Below are 21048 nucleotides of genomic sequence, written 5' to 3' on the forward strand. Positions count from 1 at the left end.
CCAACCTGCCTCACCAAGAAGACACGCAGGAGGACGAAGACGAAGAGGAGTCACAGCACACGGAGGTTCATCTCAGTGCCCCACAGCTATTTGGGGGGGGCCGAGCTTGTGAGGGCATAGCCCTTTCCCCCTCATCACACAGCTGTGGTGAAAGAAGGGGGAGTCAGTGGGGGGCACCAGGTAGTGATTTCTCATTTGCCCAAACAGGGGAGAGGCTGGGTTGGCCTGTTTCCCCTTGCCTCTCATTTCTGCCTTTTTTTAGGGTGCCTTCCATCCCCGTGGTGTCCAGGATAGTTGTGGCTTGCCCTTCTCCCTCCTTGCTACATAAAGACTAAAGATAAGCTAGCATATGGATGGCCAAATTAAACCCCTTTCTTGTTTATAATAAGCCCCTGGAACCAAGTGATTTTTTTCTTTCTCCCTGCTCTGCTGGGCTCTAAAGTGTCCACTGCTACAGCATTATCACCTCATATTTAACTAGTGAAAATGTGTCTATAGTCTCTACTGCTGTAACATGTAGGTGCTATAATTTAGATGATTACCATCTGAAACATTATTTATCTTGGTCCCTAGATTAGCAATTGTTGTGTGACTTCTCCAAGCTTATAGGAATTTCACAAGCCATTGGCTTATTTTCTCATTAAACCTATGCAGTGGTTCATTAGTGCCATCTGTCAAGTGCCCTCTTTGGCAAAGATTGTTCTCTGAAGAAGGAAGCTAGCTGCTCATGCTGAACGAATGGAAAGGGCCTCCAATAATATGCGTATTGGGGTACAACACTGGGGTTTTGTTAGTGCTGATTTGCTGAGATGTTAACAACCATAATCAACGTGAGCTTCATGGCTCGACATCTCTGGAAAGAGGTCCTCTTTAGAGCTGTGCATTTAAACCAGAAGGTAAAATAAAAATCCTAACAGAAAGCTGGTTTTAAATGTATAGAGCTAGTAGGTGACGTGTTTCTATTTATCTGTTTTGAGGGCCTTATTCATCATTTTTCTTAATGCGTAGTGCCTTAGTAGGGTGATGGAGCACTGAGAGCAGCGTTTGATTGAGGACTTCTATTAAACTCTGTTCCCGCTTCCATCCGAAGCAGTCCCCAGATTCTCCCGAGTGTGGATTTTCTTTTCATAAATCTCCCCTTAATCCATTCCTCTGCCTGCCCTCCCCTTTCTGGTATTTTATAGGGTCAGTGTGATGGAGTGTTGGATGAAGACACTGTGGCAGAGGGACTCCACAAACTGGGGCGCTCAGCCTCTGGCGTTGAGTACGTTTATCTCAATCTGTCGCTTGCAGTAAGTATAAGCAAAGAACATCATTGTAAAGAGCTGCTCGCTCAAAGGTTTCTTTGTTGTAACAGCAAATAGTTGGTTGAGTAAAACAATTGCAAGAGGCAGATTTTTGTCTCTACCTGTCAATGCTTTTTCTTATACATGGGACTTCTGACAAGGCACAGAATGGCTCCTGCTGACAACTGCCGTATTGGTGTTGTTTTTTCCACTTTGTAGCAACAGCAGTAAGATTTTTTTCCTAGGTGTGAATATGTATCTTCCTGCTTCAGTCATCTGGAGGAAAAAAAATGGAGGAACATGCTAAACACCTGGGAATGCTGTGTTCATTGTCCCTTCAAAAAACTAAAATGGCTTTTTAAAGATCACTTGCTGCTGCTCCCTTGTCTGTGCAGCCTTGTTTTTCTGGCATTTTTCCTAGCTACAGCTCTCTCTCCTGGTTGTGTTTTAAAGTCTGCTTTTGACATTTTCTCCGCTCATGGCTGGTCTAACATCACTTTCTGTCTGTGTCATCCTGTTCCGACACCTCCAGCTGGAGGGACCTTGGGGCACCTCTTCGATCTCTCCTGCTCCTGTGCATCTCTCGGGAAAACAGCTGAGGTTATACAGCTAGTTATTAAAGTCTCTTCCGTTTATTTTTCCAGGGTCGTGAGTTAAGTGACATTAACATTCTCTCCAGATACGTTCACCTACAGAAGCTGGAACTTCCGTATAATAAAATTAATGGTATGTAGTAAATACGCTAGTAAGTTCTTGGGTTGTGACATCATTTCAGATGAGAAATGCACTGTGCCATGTAGCTTTAATATCGCAGGGCCTGGGCTACGTTTTAATGGGGTGACTACTCCAGCTCTGCAGAATGAGGCGAGGGCTAGATCGTCTTGAGAATGACTTATGGACCATTCAGACAGCTGCACCAGCATATGTTTATCAGAGGGAACATGAAGATTATTGTCCAGTTTATTGTCCAAATACAAAATGCAAACAAGCATGTCAGTACAAGGTTAAGGTTGACATTTTACATCTGCACATGTCATAATATTTAAAGTTATGTCTGGTACAGTTTTCCCAGCTGAGGGCTTGCTTTTCTCATTGGTGACAAAATGTAAGAAAAATGTATCCTGGGTTTAGAAAGGTCACAAATGCAGACTGGGGTAAACTCCATCATCTTCCACTCCTTCCCTCTCCCTCATACTCCCCAACTCGTTTTCTTAATTTAACATCAAAAGGAATAAGCTCTGGTGGGCAACCTGTTGTGTTATTTAATTCAAGTTCATTTCACTTGAGGTGCTGGAGTCCAGTAATAGCAGCGCTTTTGTAAGGTGGTGCTTCTCCATGTTCTTTTTACTAACAGTTTGTCTGGGAAGGATAGCTCAGAACAGAGCAGAGACTTCTCCATAGCAACTAGTCTTTCAGTCTTCAGCAGTGGCCTAAATACTTTTCTCCACTAATTAATGATGTAGGACAGAGGTAGTCTCTCTGTCATTGTAAAGGTAGCTAGAATATAAAACAATATTCTGGAATATAGATAAATCAGTTGACATAATGAAAATTTAACGTTAACGTCGAACTTGACTATTTATTCCTCGTGATTTAGAAACCATCTTTTTTCTGGTAGAAGGTGTTAATATACCTGATCTGTGCATTTCAAACTTTGCTTTCTGAATGTGTAACTAGAAATTCATTCTTAATTGCGACATAATGGAAATTTAACATAGAATTTGGCTATTTATTCCTTGTGATTTAGAAACCATTTTTTTCTAGTAGAAGGTGTTAATACACCTGATCTGTGCATTTCAAACTTTGCTTTCTGAATGTGTAACTAGAAATTCATTCTTAATTGCTATTGGACCTAATTATCCCATTTTGATATGATGATCTCTGCATTTACTTGTGCATTCGTGTACAGGATTTGACATTTTGTTTTGTTACTAGATCTTTCTTGCATCAGTCACATGCCTCACTTACTAAAACTGAATGCTTCCAACAATGAATTGACTACATATTTCGGTTTTAAACCACCTAAAAATCTCAAGGTAAGTTGCAGAAAAAAAGAATTTTATAGGTTTAAGTTCAAATTGGTTTTCTAAATCTCATTTAGACATTGTATTTGGACATGGCAGGGGGTTGGAACTAGATGGTCTTTAAGGTCCCTCCCAACCCAAACCATTCTATGATTCTTTGTGCAAAAGGGTCTTTTTATGCCTGCCTTATTCTTCTTTCTTACCTCAACTGACATTTTAATAGCTTTCCCAAATGCTTGGGTGTTTTACACTGCACGCTTCAGTCGTCTATTTTCTTGCACACTCTGAACGTGGCGTCCGTGGGAAGGTGTATTGTGCAGCTCGCTCTTCTAGCCGAAGGTAAAGGTAGCCAAAACTTTTTCCTTGCTTGTTGATTTCATCGGACCTTTAGTGAGATCAGTTCCTGCCTTTCAAATTGTCTGGTGCCAGTCGTCATTGTGAACACACACTTAAAGTGTAGCTGTGCCTTCCCTTTGCTGTTATTTTCTTGTAGCCCACTTCGGGTTATAAAAAGCTGGAGGTTGTTTTGAAATAAACCTTTTCTGTTCTTTTTTTTTTAATATGTATGCATAATTAAAAGACCATTCATGACAATCTTGTTGGGTTTTCTTGAAGCCCACTTTGGGTTATAAAAAGCAGGAGGTTGTTTTGAAATACACCTTCTCTGTTCATTTTTTACATATGTATGCATAATTACAAGACCATTCATGACAATCTTGTTGGGAGAAAGTATAGTTTTGGAAGTTACTAAAATATGAATTCTACCTAATATAAAAATGAGCCTTTCTGTTTATGTCCCAATATTAGTATTAATGATCTTCTCATTTCTTCCACACCCTTGATTGCGAGTTTCATGTAACAGCTGTTTAGGTTCACAAGACAGCTGTAAGTGCTGAAGAAAAGAAATTAGCTTCTTGTCTCCTTTTTTCTTTAGGAAGTAGATTTTTCATACAATCAAATAACTAAAATGCAAGATTTATCAGCATACCAGTCACTTACCAAACTCCTGCTGGATTGTATCCTTTATGGAAACTGGAATGGGAGAAAGGTTGCTTGTTTGCTGTCTGAACAGCTGTTTGCTTCAAATAGGTACCTGTTATCTCTGTGTTTTTCCTTCATGTCACTTTTGTCTGTAGAAGCAAGATTAAACACCCATTCTGGCAGTGAAACTGATCTTAATTTACTTACGCATGTGTTGTTAAAGGTGTTTGTGTATATGTGTATGGTATTCACCTGCTAGAGGAACACCAAAACCCTCTGCCTAAAAGGTGATGTGTCACGCTGTCTTGGCATGGCAGAGGTAATAAATAATCCCAGTGGTTTTTATATCAGAAAGGTTAATAGGAAATCAGCTTGGAACACTAAGCTCCCTTAAATGAAAAGGTGCATGTTATTTAATCTTAGATGTAGCTAATTACACAGGGACTGTGGAGGCTTTGTGGAGGACAAGGCCATTTAATGATAATGGGGAGAACCTTTGAGTGAGAGGAGACTTCCTGGAGTGTGCTGAGGGAAGTACACAGCGTGGATGTGTGCCGCTACCCACCTTCCACGCTCACTGTGGCAGCCAGTTCGTGGGATGAGAAACGCTGTTCTGGCACAATTCCGATCAATACAAACCTGCAGAGGAAGCTTCTTCGTTGTTTACTTCTCCAAGTCTGTCCATAGTACTCTTTGTCCCCCTAAAGATTCTCCTGTGCTTTTCTGATTCTGGAGTTCCGTGTTGACATGCTGCCTATCCTGCAGTTACTTCCCAAGGGCTTGTGAACCTTGCCTCTTCCCCTCATAAATTGCATTTTGATGTTCTGCCCTCTGAAAAGGAGAAGACAGCAGGCTGTTGCAGTTTTTTCTCTGTTTCTTGTCCTCGAAGTAGCCCATTACCAAACGATATTAATACAATGCCTTTTTCATGTAGGAGCAGATAAAGCATGTGCAGGGTGCCCAGGTTACATTATTCACACGTTTTTACAAGGTGTACGGGTGACATGTTCTTGTCAGAAAATGGCATTGAGACACTATCCCTTTGCAATTCTAATTGTCCATCACAGAGCAAAAACCATATGGCAAAATGGAAAGGAAAAAAGGATCAGAGATTTGTATTGTGAATCTGATTCAATATTTTTTCATTTGGTTTCAATGCAGCAGCATGCTGTCTTCAATTTCCTCATTTGTCAATGAAGATGCCGTTGAAATGGGGAGAAAACCTGTTTCATGCATACAGTTGCGATGGGACCCTCTGAAATAGAGGAAAATGAGTGCAGAATTTAGAAGTGCAAAATTTAAAATAGCAAAGTGGCACTGTTCCTAACCCATGTCAAGCACTCCTTGCTGAAGACATGGCAGACAAAACAAGCTGTTCTTTAGAAATGAAAACACTGTATTAAATATCATGCAGTCACAGAAATGTTTGGCGTGCCTCTCTCATTGACAGTAACTAAGCTTTTCTTATCGTATTTAAGTGAATTATGATGCAGATGGTAAGGTCATTATCACTATTTTTTTCTGACAGGTGCACACACAAGCACACCTGACGGGTTTATAAATGAGTTTTCAAGGAGGAAACCACCCAAACCAGAAAAGGAGACAGCTTGGGCAACAACATCTGACAAAGCATTATAATGAGTCATTAAACAACTAAAACTGATTGTATTAGTTTCTAGTGCTGAGGAATTTGGTGCCTTGTGTTGATGGTTGTGGCTTAAACAGTATTTTTTCCTCGCCAAAACTTTTCCTCCTCAGTTGAAAGAGAAGCCGTCCCACTTTGTATGCAAATCAGTTAATAGCTGATAAATATCAGTGCCTGTGGATGGCTTTGGTTTCTTTCCTAAAATGACAGAGACAGCCTGGTGTGAGATCCTATGAAAAGATCTGTGCTTGCTGGCTCATTTCTCCCCCTCTCCTTCCCCCCTAGGCCTGTGGGTGTAGAACTTGGGTAGCCTACAGTTAAGTCCCTGTGTAGGGGTACGGTTACGAAAAAACAGAGTTAGGTCAGAGTTTTTAAAGAGTATTCTATTACCCCTGGCTAAGCTTACGTTTTGTTTGGTTACAACATCCTTCAGACTGAGAGGAAAAAACCTGACCATTACCCACTGCCTGGTAAGTCTAGAAACGTGGATGAAAACTCGCTTGCCCCTGTTTGCAGGCAGAGTTCATTCTCTCAATCAGTTAAAAATGTTTTCTTCTGTGCTTGCCTAAAGGGATGTCTGTGTCCTGCTATTTTTTTCAGTTATATTTCTTGGGTTTTTTATGTAACTTGTTCCAGCTTGGACATTTACCAGTGCCATTTTCCCTGCCTAACTTCAGTCACCAAACAATTAGATGCCTGGATGAGAGTTACTTGTTTTTGGTAGAGCGGAGCGATAGAGTCAGGTACCTCTGCAGTTCAGCCCCTTGTAAGAGCGCAGTCTGAGATAGCTTGTTGTCAAAGGAAACGTGCTTTGTTTAAGGAATCTGGATAGTTGTGTTTATGCTGAAGTTTGCTGGGAGGAATCCCTAACTACTTTTACTGCTGCTTTTGAGTTTAATGTTAATTTACAATACGCTTTCCCCTTGTAGTACAGATGGCCTGTACAGAACAGGTTTGATTTAGAGTGAAATAGCCCCATATAGGACTCTCAGCTGTTTTTACATGGACAACGTGTGTAATGCTTGGAGGTCAAGGTCATTTTGGAGCAGTGTTAAGTACTTCATAACTGTAAAAAGCTATGTCAGGCAAACAAGGAGGCCGTAAGTTCCAGAACAGGGATGTGGACAGCTGGGATTTTAACCTCCTTAACATGAAGCATTTGATATCCAGCTCCCCATACCATAAAATTCAGCTCCTTTGGCTAATTTGGCTAATGTAGCTACTGATTATTGCTAAGGTTTTGTGTTCAGTTGTTTTCCTTAAATGCAAAAACCTCTGTATAGTTAACAACATCGAGGAGGTAAGAGGACTGGAGAAGTGTCACAGCCTGACTCATCTTAGTTTGTCACACAACAGACTCGTTGCAATCAGTGGCCTTGAGAACTTACCTATCAAAATGCTCAATCTGGTAAGAAAGAAGTAATTCTTGTTGTTTTCCTGCGTGTCTTTTATCAGTATATTGATGCCTTAATACATGTGAAGGCAATTACATAACAAACTTTTCAGAGATGTGTGTAATACCAGACACATTTTTTATTAATACAGGATCATAGAATGATAGAGGTTAGAAGGGAGCTGTGAAGGTCAGCTGATCCCAAAGCAGAGCCATCATCAGTGGAGGTTGTTCTGTGCCTTGTCCAGCTGGGTTTTGAATGTCTCCAAAAATATTTCACATTTGCTCTGGGCAGGTTTTTTTGTTGCTTAGATGATGCATAAGAAGTTACATACTGTGCAAGTCCCACAGTGCAAACCATGAAGATTTGGAGGGTTTTTAAGTATGTTTCCTCATAAGGTTGTGTTCATGATAGCAGATGGGAGATTGAGATGGGACATCAGGAAGAAATTCTTCCCGGAGAGGGTGGGAGCACTGGGACAGGTTCCCAGAGAAGCTGTGAATGCCCCATCCCTGGGAGTGTCCAAGGCCAGGCTGGATGAGGCTTGGAGCAACCTGGACTATGGAAGGTGTCCCTGTCCATGGCAGAGGGGATGAGATTAGACAATCTTTAAGGTCCCTTCCACTCTATGATTCTATGAAATATGCTCTCATTTGCTACATTAGTTTTAAGCACTTACATAAATATTTTAGGTAAAGTGAATGAATCCCTAGAATAGAAATACTCTTTTCCAATCCTTCTAAAATTTTAAAGATTTTTCTTCTGTTCTGTAGTAATTGATAGAGAAAAGAGTAACTAAGGTCTGTACCCATCAAGTCCTGATTGGCCCTTGTACTTAATACTGCTTTGATATTCAGGAAAGCTATTCACGTTTAAAAGTGGACAGTACTCTGTTTTGAATAATATATTCAAATAGTGTTCAGTAATGTATTTTTAATATATTTCAGATATATAATGCCTTCAGTAGCTTCCAGTTTTGCCCCCAGTGGCAATAAAACTGAATTTTGTCTCATTTTCAATGAATAAGATTAACTGAGATTGGCAAAACCGTATCTAAAAGTTCTGAAATGAACTATAGGAGTATGACAGTCTAAGCTGACAGGAAGGTCTTTAAATGCTTTCTTCAGGGAGAGCTACAGTAAGTTGCTCAACCATTGTGTGCACCGATTTCCTCATCTGTTAAAAGGCTAATAATAACTCTGTTAGTAATGGTTATCTGCTCTGCAAAATGTTTTGGAGGTTGTGTTAACAGCTAAGCCTTATTAATATGAACATGTTCTTCGGTTTTGGTTCTTACATGGTGATACGATTATTTATACAACTGCTTGTCTTTTTTAATTAGCAAAGTAGATAGTCATGTGGAAATTATGTAAATAGACAGATTTTAGCATAGCATTTTCTTTTACTAATTAGAAAAAAAGACAGTTCTTTTTTCATAGGAGCAGTCACCCCCTCTCTTCCCCTTGATTCAGCTTTCTTTTCCATTTTCCCTTGAGCTTTTTAGGTTGAAAGAGTAGTAAGGTCTGAAGTTTGGAAGAAAGGCTTCAAAAACTGTAAATACTGCCTAGCTATACCAAAAAGCCTTTATTCTGCTTACGTTTGCAAAAAATAACAAGTGCAGCTCTAATGAACTGGACTCTTAGGAATTTTATGCTTTGCAAAAAAAGGGTCTCTACACAAATCCCTTTTGTTCTCAGAATTTTACGTGCACCTCTTGCATAGCATTTTGCAACCAGAGCTCTAAGCTGTATCCTATTAAACAGAGGTCTAACGAAGAACGGGGAGAGAAGAGAGAGCCTCCATGCTATTAATAACCTAATTAAACATTTAAAAGTCAGGAAAAATGTCAAGGACAGGCAACTGGATTAACATTAGAGTCAGGTGGCTTATTTATTCCAATAGTTCCTAAATATTTATTAATAGAATATGAGGCTTTTAAGCTTTCAGCACAAGGTGATGCTGATGGCAAAATAAACTTGCAAGGTTATACAGCAAGAATCATGTTGAGAGGCCATCTGGGTACGTGTGGCCACCAGGACAAAGATGAGCACAGAGCCTAGCATGTTATACCTATTTAGAGTTCATAGCAGAAACAAGTATATCCTTTGTGAGGCTCTGAGAAATGAAGCCATCTGGTGTCCAGTGATAAATCTAGGTCTTCCGTCTTGCACTTCGGAAAGAACATAAAACAATGATAGTTGGTTATGAGTTCTCAGTAGCTTGGGTCGTTACTTGTGTTAGAGTCTAGATGAACTTACAGCAAGATGGGTTTGGTTTATTTGCTTTGGCGTTTCCGTGCATGCTGTCACTGACAGTAAATAAAATCTGCCTTCACTCAGTGTGAATTAAGGTGAACTTGTGTATCCTACAGATATTTTTTAGGCTGCCTGTAGTCCAAAGAAGACAGTACTGTATTCTTCCACCATAGTATTTTCATAATTTATTCTGTAATCACAAGTGTAAATACAATTGTGATTACAGAGGGAAATTCTATGTATTTATGTATATATATTCTATACCTTTACATGCATATCTATTTTCTAAATTTTGAGTTGGACAGTGACAAGAGTATTCTTTAGCCAATATAGAATCATAGAATGGTTTGGGTTGGAAGGGACCTTAAAGATCATCTAGTTCCAACCCCCCTGCCATGGGCAGGGACACCTTCCATAGACCAGGTTGCTCCAAGCCTCATCCAGCCTGGCCTTGGACACTTCCAGGGATGGGGCATCCACAGCTTCCCTGGGCAACCTGTCCCAGTGCTTCACCACCCTCTCCATGAAGAATTTGTTCCTGATATCAGCTTTAAAAGAATGCTAGAGCTCTTTTTATTGCTGTTGACACTCGCTGCTCTTCAAGGTGAGTTGAAGATAAGTTAATCAGAAAATGATTATTTTTCCTTCAACAGTATGGAAAGTTGCAATATGTCATCTCAAGATGAAGAGGGGCTAATGCATAAAAGGCGTACCTAAGAGGATTCTCAATAACAAAGTGAACTCTCTTCTTCCTCAGGAATGTTGTTTTCCATCTGTAGAACTTTATCAACAGTTTATATGCCTTCATTTCTTCTTAGAGCTCTAACCAGATTGTGAAGATAACTGGGTTGAACAGCTTGAAAACTCTACAGAAGCTGGACCTATCTAGCAATAAAATAACTAATCTAGAAGGCTTGGAGGAACATGATCTACTAGAGATGATCAACCTGGAGAATAATCAGGTAGTGTACTTAATATTGATCTCAACTTTTTCTACGAATGTATAATTTTTTTTTTTTTCTGAAATTCAATCCATTTAAGACTTAACCAAAAAATCTGACAACACTGCAGGAAATGAATATTAGAAAAGATGATATTTTTTCCTTTGGTGTTTCACTCCAGTACTGTTTCACACGTTGATTGATAGTGTGCTCCTCAGGCATATTTAATATCTCTAGATGTGTTTATCTTTATGTAGGTATCACTTCTGTGGTATTTAGTGCTCACGTACCTAAAGAACTAACAGTGCTCCCTTGAGTGGATAAGACAGGGATGAGTGTGCAGCTTTTTCAGCTTGATTATTCTTGAGGATCTTTACTTACATCACAGCTTTTCTACTGCCAGGCCTCAGGAGGTTTTGCTAATATCTCTCAGCCCAATTTTATGACCACAGATTCTTGTGAGCTCTCAGCTGGAAACCTCCTGTAAGGCAGAACTTCGTGTACTCCATTATAAAGTGGCTTTTGTTATGCAGCAGAATTTTCACTGGAAGTACAATGATACAATCCAATGCATTTGTATTTCAATTTTGAAACCCAAGCCATATGCACATAATACTTTTGATATTGATCTTCCAGGGTCCTTAACTGAAAAGACAGTCAATTCAGGAATCATTTTAACATCAGGCAGAGCTGCATGTAAAAAAAAAAAAAAAAAAACAAAACACAAAACCCCAAACAACAAAACAAAAATAAGAAATAACAGTATAAGCCACAAATTGATTATTGTCTGTCATTTATCCCTGCTTGCAAGATACATTTACAGGGTTTAATTCAAGACACTGTGAATTCTGTTTTTCCCTCTGCGTTCAGGTTGACATTTAAAGGTACATCAATTGCACAAGACAGGAAGCTAACTAATAGTATGGTTGCTATTAGCATTAATAACACCACTTCCATTGCCTCATATAGTTTCCACTCTTCTTGGCGGCATGCAAAAGCTATTAATTTTACCTCATCAAAATTTGACTCTTTTAATGATGATACTGAAACTGTTTAATGAGTCACCATTTTTTTTGAGCGTTTCCTTCTGAAGAATAACTTAAAGAGAATTTTAATTAATCAACACAGAAAGGTCTGTGTTACTTCAGCTCACTACCACCCAGAATAATCTTAAATGTTTGATTTTTCAAAAATGGGCACAATAGGTTTATCTGCAAACCATGTCACTCATACACGTGTTCAGTGATTTTCAAATGTGGACGGTTGGCATTCTGTGATTTATATAGGAAATCCACCCAAATAACATTTAGCTTGGTCAGAGCTGTTCCACCCTCAGTGAATTTGCAGATGACACTCAGCTGAATGGGGGTGTTGATCTGCCCGAGGACAGGATGGCTCTTCAGAGGGATCAGCACAGGCAATGATACAGGCTTGGGGATGAGGGGCTGGAAAGCTGCCTGGTAGAAAAGGAGCTGGGGGTGTTGGTCGACAGTGGCCAAATATGAGTTGACATGTCCCTGGGTGGCCAAGAAGCCAACAGCATCCTGGCCTGCATCAGAGACAGTGTGGCCAGCAGGACCAGGGGAGAGATTGCCCCCCTGTGCTGGGCAGTGGTGAGGCCACAACTCAAATCCTGAAGTCAAATCCTCACAGCCAGAAGGACGCTGAGGGGCTGGAGCGTGTCCGGAGAAGGGAACGGAGCTGGGGAAGGGTCTGGAGCACAATTCCTGTGAGGAGCGGCTGAGGGGGGTGGGGTGGGGTTCGGCCTGGAGAAGAGGAGCCTCAGAGTAGACTTTATTGCTCCCTACAACTCCCTGAAAGGAGAGTGCAGAAAGGTGGGGGTTGGTCTCTTCTCCCAAGTGAAGGGGCAAGAGGAAAAGGCCTTAAGTTGTGCCAGGGGAGGTTCAGATTGGATATTAGGAAGAATTTCTTCACTGAAAGGGTTATCAGGCATTGGAAAGGGCTGCCCAGGGCGGTGGTGGAGTCACCATCCCTGGAGGGATTTAAGAGATGTGTGGATGAGCTGCTTAGGGACATGGGTTAGTGATCATATTACCAGTGTTAGCTTAATGGTTGGACTTGATCTCAAAGGTCTTTTCCAGCCTAAAAGATTCTATGATTCTTGTTATCTCAAAATGAATATTGGATAGGCTATGATTGACTTCTGTATTTTTAGACACATTGCATTAGCTAAGTTAGGAATAGAACCCAAAATCTTCTAGGTTCAGTCTTGCAGCAGTGGAGGAAAAGCAGGTATCCTTACAAGGCAATTCATCCCAGCCTACCATGGATCAGATGACTTCTGGAACTGCCTCTCTCCACTGATTATGAAGTGAGGTTAAGCAGCTGACTTGGGCTAACTTAACAGATGGCTAAAATGAAGCAACGTGAATTCCATTTGACCCATTTTGTTTTAATTGAGAGCCTTAGAACTGGTCGCTCAGGGTCTAGCACGAGTACCTCTAGTGTGACTTTGCTTTGGGCATTCACACTTTGATTAATCCCACAGAAATTCTAAGGCTTAGCTGATGTGCCTGAGCACAGCCAAGCCAAGTTCCTTTTGGGGACAGATGAGACCTTAAGTGGAATGCATCATGCTCTGGACACAGGCAGCCAAGGACAACTTCCCTGATGCTTTTCAGTCAAGTGCTGCAAGTGAGGTAGGATGAACTTGAGCGTCAGTGACAAAAAACCTCTTATTAGAGGGATATTTTTTTTTTTTTTTTGCTAGTCAACTGAAGCGCAAATATAACTGCAGAATTGCCTCACTTAAGCACATCAGCCACATAAAAGCTAAATGTGTTAGGGCTTGACATTTGAAAGAACTGGAAAAATGCAGGTGGTTTGAAATTGCTGTCGGTATTATGCTGCTTCTCCAGCTAACATCCAAGTTGTCTGCCTTTTGTGACTAGAAGTGCCTTATTGAATGCAGTTAACATGTATACCCACTTTGTGAGTATAATGAATTTTTTTTATGTCCAGATTTTAAGAGCAGGGATTAAAATACTTTTTCCCCCCCCATAGTTATCATGGATTCTCTTGCTGCTGATTTATGCTCTGTTTCTCTCACTAATTAGATTGCTGATCTGCATGAACTTGAATGTATTGAAGATCTGCCTCTCCTCAGAGTTTTAAATCTTTTAAAAAACCCTATACAGGTAAGAAAGAACTAAAGAGAAAGTGAAAAATAAGAACTTTGAACTGCTGGTTTGGATCACACCAGAATTCATTTAGCCTCGGTTTCTATCCCTGGGAGTGGCCAGGTCATTTCTGGGAACGAGTACAAGGAACAGTGAGTGATGGTTTCCCTGGCGTGGTTACCCACCCTTGCCTGGGAACTTTGTCTGAACCAAAGCTGCGTATGAATCATGATGTTTAATATCCACGTAGTAAGTCCATGAATTTTATTAATTCTGTTTGTGAATCCATTTATGCCTTTGTACACGCAGTGTGCCATGGTCTTTGTTTACTTTGAAGGTCTGTACTCAGTTGTTTCTGGGAAAAGCTCAAAGGAAATTAATAGTATTCCTTTTAAAATTGTGTGTCTCTGGACACTTGTCTCTTTTCTTCTTTAGGATTTACTCAGTTCTCATTTATGACTCCCATAATATTCCTCAATTAATGAATTAAACATCCATTTTATAAACAGCAATAACATTGGCAAAATATCAGAAATTCTGACTTTGACTCTGCATATGTAATTTGTCCTGAGTGATCATAGATGGTTCTATCCTGACTTTTGTGGTTTCTAAATTATGTTTGAATTTTGAAGTGATTTCCAGTGTCAGAGAGAAATCTTCAGGGTTTAACTTCTCCTTCCTGTAATTGGCAGTTTTTTATTGGCTTCTGTGGGAATGGTCTGTCATGGCACACAATGAAATTAGCATGAAAGATACCCAAAATATGCTGCCCCTGGTGCTGGGTAATCTGAAAGCCTTTTTCTGTTTAGGTGTCCTTTCCCTAAGCAAAGCCTTTCAGCTACTGTTTTGATAACTAATACATGCAACAATCATCTTAAGGCAGCTCTCTGAATTTCAGTGGTTTTAACAGGACTTTACCAACACTTTTGTCAGTGTCAGCTTTTTATTTTTAATTATTCTTTTTATTGTCTCAGAAAAAAAAGCGTATGTGACGACAAATTTATAATGCGAATTCTCTTTTAGAGTTCCTGCAGTACGACTAATGTTAGAAGGATAACCATAGTTTATTACATAATCCCAGTATAGATAATGCTTTTGGTTCTCCGACAGTCTTTCTTGGTGTTCTACTGGGTGTGGTGGTGATTTTTAAATTCCCATCCTGACCTTAGAAACAACACTGCAGACTTTTGAACAATTATTAGCATCTGTTGCAGAAACTAAGCTTATGGCGAGGGGTCAGTTTGTACAGTGTATTGACATCCTTCAGGGTAAAAAGCTTTTTAATGTTGCAATGTATTAAGGCCAATTTAATTTCCTCCGATTGAAAAGAAATATTAGATTGATGAAGTTAAGTGCTTTATGTCAAAGTGGAAAATTTGTCCTTTAGGAGAAAACAGATTATTGGCTCTTGGTGATTTTCATGTTGCTCCAACTAACAGAACTGGATCTCAAGAAGATTTCAGTAGAAGAAAAGGTAAGTAAATATCATATCATTCTGGAATTTTTCCAAATAAAGAATATAAAAAGCTATGCATGCAAATGTAGCTTTATAGTCATTTGGGTGTGACAAATCTCCCATGTTTCAGCTCCCGAGAATTCTCCAAATTCAGAGACTTTACTTTTAAATCCAGATGTATATCTACAGAATTTCTGGAGCAGTATGTAAAAATGCAAAGCTTACCTAAAAGCTTTGTTCAGCGAAGAAGTTTACTTAGCAGCCATTGTTGCCCAGCTAGTGAATCTAAACAGTCAGTGACATTTATTAAATACCCTGAAGGGGTAACCACCATGCTACTTCTAAAATACTGTTGTTGGGATTTTTTAGTGTCGTGTACAGCAAAGTAAACTCTGAAAGTTACAATGATACTTTTTTCCTGTTCTGCTCCTTACAGCTTTCAGTGGAAAACCTTTTCCCAGAAAAAACCTGCTCAGAGTGCTTACAGTAACTTTATAGTAATAGAAACCTTTCCCTCTTGGGCCACTTCTAATGTGATTTGCTTGCTGCTTGGAGTATTTGGCCCAAGACATGCTGGAACTGGTAGGATTAACATCTGCCAATTGGGGTTGGATTTCAGGGAATTATCCTTTAAAAGTGATCCTTACAAGAAATTAATCGCTCCTAACTTTAGCCGCATAAATATTAGGGAACTTGTTTAATGCCAGGCTCTCTCTGTCATGAACAATGAACACTGAAGGGCTGATACCAGAGTGGTTTACCCCAACGACCCAAGATGTTGATCTTATTCTTTGTCTTATGAGGCAAACTGTTTTCCTTACAATAAAATTTTGAATATATTAAAGAAATTTTTCCTTCTCTACAGACTGTACAGGTAAGACTGGATGACTGGCTTAGACTGGCACTTAACTTTTGGATGATTAAAGTTATTCCAGAAAATCCTGACTGCAGGTTATTTTAGGACATCTACTCTAACATCATAAACTGTCTTGTCGAACTGACTTTGGCGACAGCAACTCTTCTATCTCACTAACACACGAAATGGATATGCAGAAATGCTGTAGTTTAGATCAGAAGTGTAATTTTGAAGTGAAACTCCCAGTTGCCCAACTTGCTATGCTTGATTCTCATTCATAGAATGGTTTGGGCTGGAAGGGACCTTAAACCCCATCCAGTCCCACCCCCTGCCATGGGCAGGGACACCTTCCCCTAGACCAGGTTGCTCCAAACCTCATCCAGCCTGGCCTTGAACGATTCCAGGTATGGGGCATCCACAGCTTCTCTGGGAACCTGTCCCAGTGCCTCCCCACCCTCTCTGGGAAGAATTTCTTCCTGATGTCTAACCACAATCTCCCTCTTTCCATTTAAACCCGTTAGCCCTTGTCCTGTTGCTCCCTGCTTTTGTCAAAAGTCCCAACCAGCTTTCTTGTAGGCCCAAATTCCCATTCCACAATAGTCTTGCAATGTATGAACTAGACTTTTTTTAGACTAACTTTAACCAGATGATGTGCACCAGGATGCACTTGATGTGCTCCTAACCACTAATACAGACTAAAGGACCAAACTAGAGCCAGAAGGAAATGAGCTCCCTTCCCCCACTTCCCCCTGGATAGTGTGGACACTGGGTCCTGACTACTGGATGTTTTGCTTTAAGATCCTTTAAAGGTATTTGGATTACATGAAATGGCTCAGTAGTTCTTAACCTGTTTCTGAGTGGGCAGCGTTAATAATACCAAAAAATATACAACTCATTAGTGGTCAGTACCCTCAGTAGACCTTTCAACAGAATGGAGAGAATCCTTGGAGTTTGAGTGCTTTTCCTCCCAGGAAAGACTGAAATGCATTGTCAGGAGAAAACTGCAGTTTGCTTATTTTGTTAATGTCCATTCTGCTCCTGTTCTGACGAATAAATAAATGGCTTCGGTCCCTAAGGATTTTGGTTTGGCATCTTTCACCAGCACTGAGAGGATGCAAATTAATGGATAATTAAAACCGAAGCAAAATTATTATGCGTCTTACGTGGTATCCTGTTTTCTTTCCAGTAAAAGGTTGAATCTATTAAAGATAGTGAGCTACGTCTGGCCGCCTTCCATCCATCTATCAAAATGTGCTTAAATCCCCTGAAAAGATTTATGTAGTGGAGTGCTCACAGACAACCCAAATACAAAGACTGACCCTCATAAATAGTAAACCATCATTACTCATGGTGATCTGCGAAGCATGTTGCGGCTGGAAACAGTTACATCACTGCTCCTCTTCTCTTTTTGCCCCTAAACTGGGGAAACAGGTTGCTGCTGTGAATAAATATGATCCTCCCCCAGAAGTTGTTGCTGCTAAGGATCATATGACTCACGTTATGTATAGTGTGCTGCAGCCCCAGAGAATCTTTGACAGGTAAGCTCACCTCCACTTCCCATCAGCTCCTGAGGGTGGCACTCAAGTAAAGCAGAATATGTTGTCATTGTTAGACTTTTTTCTGTCCCGCTCCCAACTCTAAATTAATCTAACGAAGAAGAGCCATTCCAAGATATTCTGGTAGCAGTCTGGAAATCAGGCAAATTTTATTTGGTTGAAATTGATTATGAAATGAAGTTAGTCATTCACCTCTAAAGTCTGAGACAGATTGTCCACACCTCCGTTTCTTTTAAACAATCTGTTGAAACAGATGGCCGTTTTCACCATAATGCACCATTTCTATCAATACCCAAAGGCAATTTAAAAATCTCTAATGGGAGAAGAGTGTAAAACATCACTTCTCCCTCTTCTGCTTACTCCTCCTCTTCACACTATTGGCATCCCATTGTGAGCAAAATGGCTTTATTTTCCTGGCTTTGGGGAGCATTTTATATTCATAAGGTGAAATTTTCAGGTTTTTACTCAGGGAAGTTCAGCTACTTCTGCCTTTGGGAGGAGGTGATGCTGACTGCCTTAAAGCACAGAAGGGAGAGGCAAGTCAACGTTGTTCTTCCAACGTTGCCATTGCCATGCCAGGTGACTTCTCTCAGTCTCATTTCTCATCTAGGAAATGGAAAGAGCCATACTTGGCTGCTCTGCCGGTGTGTTATGATATTTTCTTGATGAATCCTTGGAAAATGCCTTGACACACTCTGACGGAAGTTACTGTGAAATACACATGGTTTCTTATTATCTTGGCTACAGTGGGCACTGAGATCAACTTCTGTGCCCCACACCCTGTTTTAGCACCGTTTTAGACATCTTAATTTATAATGACTAAACTGATTTAAGATCCATCATTTAGTAACTCAGGAATATATATTTTTAGAATATCTTTATTACAAGTCTTTTGTTTTCTGTGATTGTCAATGAGAGACAGGAACCATCCCAGTGGTGATGACAGCTCTGAGAATTTTTAGCAGTCTATTTAGAAACACCCCAAAGATTTATTTACTATTTTGCAGGGTTGGAGATTTTTCTTTTTTTTTTTTTTTTTTAAAGGGCACAATAGTTTTACCTAAAGGCATGGATTTTTTCCAATGCAGACATATTTAAGTATTTGTTTATTGGATTGTGTGTGTGTATCTTCATTGCTGGAAAGAAACAATTCTGTCTTCTGTCAGAGGTATTGTATACACAAACATATAAACAAGCAGACCAGCGTTTATGGTACAGACCAAAATCGTTAATGACACTTTGAATGTTTGCCCATGCTCAGCTGGAAAGCACACAACACAGTCATTAATGAAGTCTTCCTAATGATGATGCGTTACAGTCTTCTGCGCTAGAAAAGGCTTATTGGAACCAGACTGGTGTAGTTCATTTGCATCCATATTCATAGATGTGATTATAATTAATTCTGCTTTAGTAATATCTCTATTAAAAATAAAACAAGAAAACAAAGCAAAACGTTACATTGCTGCGTACTCTCCAGTCAGAAACCATTAGCATTAAGTTTCTTATGCGATTCCCTCTCTCTGCGTGGCGTGTGAGTCTGTCTTTAATTACATGGTAACACACCACTGCACAATATTATGTGTACTTTCCCCCTGCTATAAATGTATGTGGCATTTAAAAAGGTAGCTTGATCGTAGTTAAAACTGCTACATGGGGAGCAGAAATTTAATAACGGGGCTCTTCAGTCTGTTGGCCAAGTACATGGTGAGACTTGGTATCCGGCTGTTGAGGATAAATTCATTCAGAGAAGAAATAGAGCATGATTATTTTTAACAATGAAGGTAATTAACCATTCGAACAATTTACCTAGGGTACCAAGAATTCTCCACAACTGGAACGTTTTTAATTAAAATATGCTCTAACGGAACCTCAGGTATCAGGCTTGAAACAAGAACTGACTCGGGGAAATGCTGTTGCTGGTGTGATGAGGGAAGTCTGAGTAGGGATAATCACGGTAGTCCCTTCTGCCCTTGAACGCTATCAGTCTTGCAGAGCAGTGTATTACTGTACTCACCACAGACAAAGAAGCTTGGAAGATGTACAATAAGTGAGCCCAGAACTCTTGACAAGATATTGCTCACAAGTTGTAGGAAACCCAAAACTTTTAGTTTATCTTTTGAGGACCGGTGAGTGGTGATGTAATGAAAGATAGTATTATGGAACTAATCACCATGTTCTTCTGATGAAATAATAAATCCAAGGGAGTTGAGCATATGAGGAATTTGAGCAATGGAAATATATTTAAGGGAATTTGAATATAATCATGTCGAGTAATGATGTATCATTACTGGATATAACACTTCCTTGCAAAAGAAAAGGTTACGGAGGAATTCTGCAATTTGTGAGCATGTAACAGGTTCTGTGCATGGAGAAGGAATATATTAAAAGTGTTGAAGATAAGGGTTCTGTCTTTGCAGACCTGCCTTGACATCATTATTCGTGAAGGGCACGGCCTTGAGCAAGAGTAAGAACCTTTCTGCTACATCTTGATAAATGTTGAACCTCTAGTCACTAAGCGTGTTTCGTGGAGTTCCCATCTTTGAAGTGGTTCATTTATAATACTGCACTTGTAGTATCCACATCTGTCCCTCATACCTCCTGGGATCTTGTTGTAAACTGGTCTTCTCCTTACCACAAATGTCAGAAAAAGGAAAGACAGTTTGAACAGCTCAAATAATCAAGAGAGGAGGAAGGTATTTCTTGGACAGAATGTCACAACCAAACAAATTCAGACAAGGGTTTTTAAAATGTTTTTTTACCTTCTCCAGTATTTTTAATATATTGTGCTAATAAGCTGATTGTGCTAATGTTTTGTAAATGTCACCAGTCAGCACAGCAAGTGAAAAATCCTTAAATCTCCCAGGGTTCTGCTACTGTCTTGCTTTAAACTAGTCTACTGGATGGAACACTGAAACGAGATCTGGGTCCATTTCAGTTTAATAATAGCACATACGTACAGACCCAAGCCAGTCTCTTAATTTATTAGGTGTATGTGTTATTTCTTCTGTGCAAGTAGTACTCCATAGGAGAACTAGGAGACTGAATTGCATTATTATTTTAGTGACTCTGAAGCATCAAGTCCCATTATATACATATGATCTGGTAGAAAATAGAGGTGATTTACTGAACCTAAAATAGGAGTGAAGCTATTACTCTGAAATTCTATTCCTCCATGCTTGTGTTGGATGGTTATCATTAGTTCTTGCAGAGATAGTTACTTATAAGAGGAAAGGTAAAAGAATTATACTCTGTTTTCAGGAATTTGTGTTCACCTGTTTTAAATCACATTAAATAGAAACTTAACACACATTGATGTTTTTCTTCCACTTTAGAATTTAAATTTAAAGCTATTTGTAATTTCAAACCCGCTTATTCTTAATGAATTTCAACTATTTCTGACATATTTTCAAGTGCCATAATCTTAAAATCTGGCAGAGTTTTAAAAATAAGAGTCCAAAGTTGCATTCCATTTTGAGCTGTCAAAATAAATTGCTGGACACTCAAAAGTGCAGGA

At 39.7% G+C, this 21048-nt stretch overlaps 1 protein-coding gene across 1 annotated transcript in view; it reads left to right on the forward strand.

Moving 5' to 3' along the window:
• Window positions 1–1206: 1206 nt before the first annotated feature.
• Window positions 1207–21048, forward strand: part of LRGUK (leucine-rich repeats and guanylate kinase domain containing) — a gene marked incomplete at its 3' end in the record, with an annotated part of 47066 nt that continues 27224 nt past the window's right edge. The window contains exons 1-9 of the mRNA XM_010153095.1: window positions 1207–1286; window positions 1803–1894; window positions 3222–3322; window positions 4245–4326; window positions 7220–7344; window positions 10404–10547; window positions 13604–13684; window positions 15054–15140; window positions 17410–17516. Coding sequence (XP_010151397.1) covers window positions 1207–1286; window positions 1803–1894; window positions 3222–3322; window positions 4245–4326; window positions 7220–7344; window positions 10404–10547; window positions 13604–13684; window positions 15054–15140; window positions 17410–17516 — 899 coding nt within the window. The remainder of the gene's footprint in view (window positions 1287–1802; window positions 1895–3221; window positions 3323–4244; window positions 4327–7219; window positions 7345–10403; window positions 10548–13603; window positions 13685–15053; window positions 15141–17409; window positions 17517–21048) is intronic.

This window comes from Eurypyga helias, unplaced genomic scaffold (genome assembly GCF_000690775.1).
Source record: "Eurypyga helias isolate BGI_N326 unplaced genomic scaffold, ASM69077v1 scaffold10686, whole genome shotgun sequence".
Lineage (NCBI taxonomy): Eukaryota > Metazoa > Chordata > Aves > Eurypygiformes > Eurypygidae > Eurypyga > Eurypyga helias.